The sequence below is a fragment of the Pecten maximus genome, chromosome 1, assembly GCF_902652985.1.
Source record: "Pecten maximus chromosome 1, xPecMax1.1, whole genome shotgun sequence".
Classification (NCBI taxonomy): domain Eukaryota; kingdom Metazoa; phylum Mollusca; class Bivalvia; order Pectinida; family Pectinidae; genus Pecten; species Pecten maximus.
Window position 1 is genome coordinate 7,473,132 of NC_047015.1, and position 5,253 is coordinate 7,478,384.

The 5,253-nt window shown below is 41.7% G+C and overlaps 1 protein-coding gene across 1 annotated transcript; it reads right to left on the reverse strand.

The window, feature by feature from the left end:
- Window positions 1-1,326: 1,326 nt before the first annotated feature.
- On the reverse strand, window positions 1,327-3,490 carry LOC117323692. Its single transcript, XM_033879073.1, has 3 exons — window positions 3,213-3,490; window positions 2,904-3,048; window positions 1,327-1,660 (listed from the first exon to the last, which is right to left on the reverse strand). The coding sequence occupies exons 1-3, from the start codon at window positions 3,474-3,476 to the stop codon at window positions 1,605-1,607; spliced, it is 465 nt and encodes a 154-aa protein (XP_033734964.1). The 5' UTR covers window positions 3,477-3,490; the 3' UTR covers window positions 1,327-1,604.
- Window positions 3,491-5,253: the final 1,763 nt, after the last annotated feature.

The window sequence follows — 5,253 nt, forward strand, 5'->3', positions numbered from 1 at the left end:
CACGTCTCCCCTTTATCACACGTCTCCTCTTTATCACACGTGTCCCCTTTATCACACGTCTATCATCACGTCTCCCCTTTATCACACGTCTATCATCACATCCCCCCCTTTATCACACGTCTATCATCACGTCTCCTCTTTATCACACGTCTATCATCACATCTCCCCTTTATCACACGTTTATCATCACGTCTCCCCTTTATCACACATCTACCATCACGTCTCCCCTTGATCACGTCTATCATCACGTCTCCTCTTTATCACACGTCTCCCCTTTATCACACATCTACCATCACGTCTCCCCTTGATCACGTCTATCATCACGTCTCCTCTTTATCACACGTCCATCATCACATCCCCCCCTTTATCACGTCTATAATCATGTCTCCCCTTTATCACATCTCCCCTTTATCACACGTATATCACGTCTCCCCTTTATCATCATGTCTCCCCTTTATCACACATCTACAATCATGTCTCCCCTTTATCACACGTATATCACGTCTCCCCTTTATCATCATGTCTCCCCTTTATCACATCTCCCCTTGATCACACGTCCATCATCACATGTCCCCTTTATCATCATGTCTCCCCTTTATCACACATCTACCATCACGTATCCCCTTTATCATCACGTATCCCCTTTATCACATCTCCCCTTTATCACGTGTCTATCATCATGTCTCCCCTTTATCACATGTCTCCCTTTTATCAGACGTCTATCATCACGTCTCCTCTTTATCACACGTCTATCATCACGTCTCCCCTTTATCACACGTCTATCATCACGTCTCCCCTTTATCACGCGTATATCACGTCTCCCCTTTATCACGCGTCTATCATCACGTTTCCCCTTTATCACACGTCTATCATCATGTTTCCCCTTTATCACACGTCTATCATCACGTCTCCCCTTTATCACACGTCTATCATCACGTCTCCCCTTTATCACACGTCTCCCCTTCATCACACGTCTCCCCTTTATCACACGTCTATCATCACGTCTCCCCTTTATCACACGTCTATCATCACGTCTCCCCTTTATCACACGTCTATCATCACGTCTCCCCTTTATCACACGTCTATCATCACGTCTCCCCTTTATCACACGTCTGTCATGTCTCCCCTTTATCACACGTCTATCATCACGTCTCCCCTTTATCACACGTCTATCAGCAGTTCTCTCTTTCATCACATTTTAACATCTATCTATACACCTTACTGATCATACAGAAAAATAATATAGTTTATTCACATCAGTCCACTGCCCAAAAACACTTTAGCCATGATTTTGTTCACAACAAGGTAATAAATAACAAGAGCAAATAACTGTAGAAATCTTTAACACATTCTCAGTACACAGCAAAAACATATGTAAATAAAATGTAAATAACATCACAATAAGCAATGTCTTTGTTTGATATCAAAATGGTAATGTTAAACAAAAGTGAATGTCCCAAAATCCTATAAAGCAGCCTGTGCTGGTACATGTATGTTCTCGTCAGGTTTTTTTCTGTAGTACATAGCTGTCACAGTTAAACAGCACTCTGAGAAACTACCAAAAGAAGCCATGTTTGCCTGTACACAGTACTAGTCCCACATATTTAATCCTTCAGACTTTCCTCCAATGCAGCCTGTTGAGCTTTGAGCTCTTCCATTCTTCTACTTCTACCGATTGTTGACCTCCTTCAACATTATGAAGATGCTGTCAATGATCTGCGCTATGCTTAAAGGGAAAAATAAGAAGTAGCACTAAATTATCAGGTTAAAACTATGTACATTGAGGACGAAATTAATATTTGTAGGAAGAGAGCTGGGATTTGAAGGCAGTAATAGTGTTTGCAGAGATGAGATCAGGAGGGAGTTTGTTCCATTCGGATATGGTGTTTGGAAAGAAAGATTCTTTACGACAGGTGGTGCGGCAGTGCGGGACTTGATAGGAAAAGGAGTGTGATAGTCGAGTTTGACGGTTTTGAGTAGTGAGATGATTGTCTTTGTTGATGGCAACAAGGCTGTGTGTGATTTTATACAGCATAGTGAGTCTGGCATCCCTACGCCTGTCTGAAAGACTACGCCAGCCTAGTCTTTGGAGCATATCGCCAACACTGGATGTGTTGTGATACCTGTGTGTCACAAAGCGGGCGGCTCGTCGTTGGACCATTTCTAGTTTGTCAATGTCGTTTTTTAGATGTGGGTCCCAAATTGTACAAGCATATTCTACTGAAGGCCGAACTAATGATTTATATGCTTGCTGTTTCACAGAAATGGAATTGATGTTTAAGTTTCGTTTTAGAAAACCTAGTGTTTTGTTGGCTTTATTGCAGATGTTTTGTATGTGGGGGCCCCAATTAAGATTCTGTTGGATGGTAACTCCCAAGTACTTAGCTTTATCCACATGTTCTAGACAATGGCCATGGAGATAGTACTCATGTTGCACTGGGTTTCTACGTTGGGTAACGGAGAGGACATTACATTTTTTAGGATGGAATGCCATTTTCCACTTAGATTCCCAGGCTGCCAGTTTGTCTAGGTCAGACTGCAATGTTTGTGCATCCCTGTCTGAGGAGACAGTGATATAAACAATAGTGTCGTCAGCGAAAAGTCTGATAGAGGAGGATAAACCTTGGGGCATGTCGTTTATATAAAATAGAAACAGACTTGGTCCAAGGACTGACCCCTGGGGTACCCCTGACTCTACTGGTACAAGTGAAGAATGTTCGCCTTCGAGGACTACTGACTGGCGTCTGTTTTCTAGAAAATTTCCAATCCAGCGGTGTGTATTACCCACAATACCATACTGTTTCAATTTGTGAGATAGGAGCTTATTGAAACAGTATGGTATTGTGGGTAATACACACCGCTGGATTGGAAATTTTCTAGAAAACAGACGCCAGTCAGTAGTCGGAGTCCAATAGTCCTAACCACATTCTGTTTCTGTGTTTCATCCAGTTTACTCAGAAGTGATCTGTATTCTTCAAGTGTGTCTTGTACAGCTTCCTGTGCCTCAGACATGTCATCCGAAAAGTAGACAGTTCCCTGGCTTTCCCGCTGAAAGAAGAAAATCAAATAATCACATCACCATATTAATTTATAGACTTGTTGTATCATGATTATTTGCGTCAATTCCCCTTAACAACAGAGGCTAATATCACGTGAGTGTTGCTGATGAACGAATGTTCCCTATTCAAAAGCAACGTATAACATATATTTACCGCGTCTTGCATCAGTTCCCGGGCCTCAGCAAATTTGTCAGTAAGGATGTCCATCATTTTTTTGACGGTCTTGTCGCTAACACTGCACCGTTGTACACTTGAGAAATAAATAGAGCAACCATATACATGATTATTAAAAGGTAAAGTACGGTCGAATGATTTCCAACCTGTCTTTAAAAAGCTATGGCAGTTTTTTACACGACACACAGGATTGACTGATTTCGTAGCATTGACGAGTATCCTTCCCCACATGGATGCGGCCATTTTGGGCGAGTTCGAATGAGAAAACATATTCAAATGAAGGCAGGTGCCAGCCCATAAAGTGGCACGCTAACATAGATGTATGAAATGGGATGTGCGAATTATGTGCATTAGGTCTAATAATTCAACAATATTGATTAAACAGGTCCTCCGATAATCGAATGCATGAACAAGCATTCAAAAATATAAAGTAAGTATTTACATTTTAAAATTCATTATCACTTGTTCCTGTCTATGAAAAGTTACGTCTTCATATTGTTCCCAGAGTCGTACTGTATACTCACTGTAGGTGGCAGGGAGAGGCGAAGTGGCACGCCTATCGGACGTGAATATGGGTTTTCTTTGGGTAGATCTACTCTGGAAAAAAGGAACTGGTCGGTGTCACTTATGTAGTAGGACCGTGAATTGTTAGGCTCTCGACAGAAATGTAATCTTCACTATGCTTTCCTATAACTTGTTTCGCTATTGTAAAATGAATAATGATGTGATGATAATGCTAGGAAAAGATCAGCTTTTACTTCCAGTTGATGGCCCTCGGAGGTGACATATATAAAAACAAGGAAAACATAATGACTATGACCCCCCCCCCCCCCCCCCCCCCCCCCCCAAATGAACTAGGGGCTCCCAGGCAGCTAAGTGATATTTTCAAATTCGTGTCAAGCCAGGCTCTCTAAACCTGTGTTAGCTAATTGTTATAACTGCTAAAGGACTTGGTCAGACGTATCAGGGCCCCAGCTTGTGGCTGTATATTCCAGGGATGGTCCAACTAGTGACTTTTTTTTGTACTCTCTGGTACAGAATGACACGGTCCAACTAGTGACTTACGAGGGATGATTGATATGTTGTGTGCCTCGTATTGAAGGAGGTACTCAAATACATCCTTTTTAAGTCCTGCTATTCTCTGACTATATAGGGCCATGAACCCAAGGACTGGTCTCATTTGGTTAGTTAGTTTATATCGACGATGTAGCACTCTCAAGTAAACAAGACAAACAAAATCATTTATCCAATATTTGCATAAAAAAGTGTAACACCTAAGGATATCCATCTCTAGAACGGTAGAAATTATGAGCATGATATGTAAACAGGAACAAACTACAAACACTCGTCAACAGATGCGCAATATCCTAAAAATGAGGACCTTTGAAATAGAACTAAACAAGCACCGGTCAGAGAAGACATCGGGAAGAGAAAAACGGGGTGGATTGGCCACACAATGCGTAAAGCATCAGCAAACGTCACTCGGCAGGCATTGGACTGGAACCTCGAAGGAAAACGAAAAGTTGGCAGACCCGGGCAGACTTGGCGAAGGAGCACGGGCGCTGAAATGAAGACAGCCGGTATGACATGGGACGAGCTGAGGAAGGTCTCTCAAAACCGTGTCCTGCAGGAGTGTTGTTGTGGCCCTTTGTTCCCCAATTTTGTTTCCAAAATCTCTTTGCACCTTTAGAATGTTTTTTGTTTGTTTTTGCTCTCGTTTGATCAATTTCGAGTTAGAATTGTGGTTTTGTTATGTCGATTTTTGATTTTCTCTTATGTTGCCAGATAGATCCACAAAAAATCCTTAAAGAACGCAGGACAAACTATTTAGAATATTAGAGTAAAATCTAATTGGTTGATTGATTGGTTGATTAATTGATGGGGCTTAACGTCCTTGTTCTGGTTATAACCGAGCCTAGGACACTAATGAAGTCTAATTGGGAAATGTACAAGGATCTTTAAATGGTTTCAATTGCTATCCGAATGCACCCAATATATTGTTTCATACGCATGCGAAGGA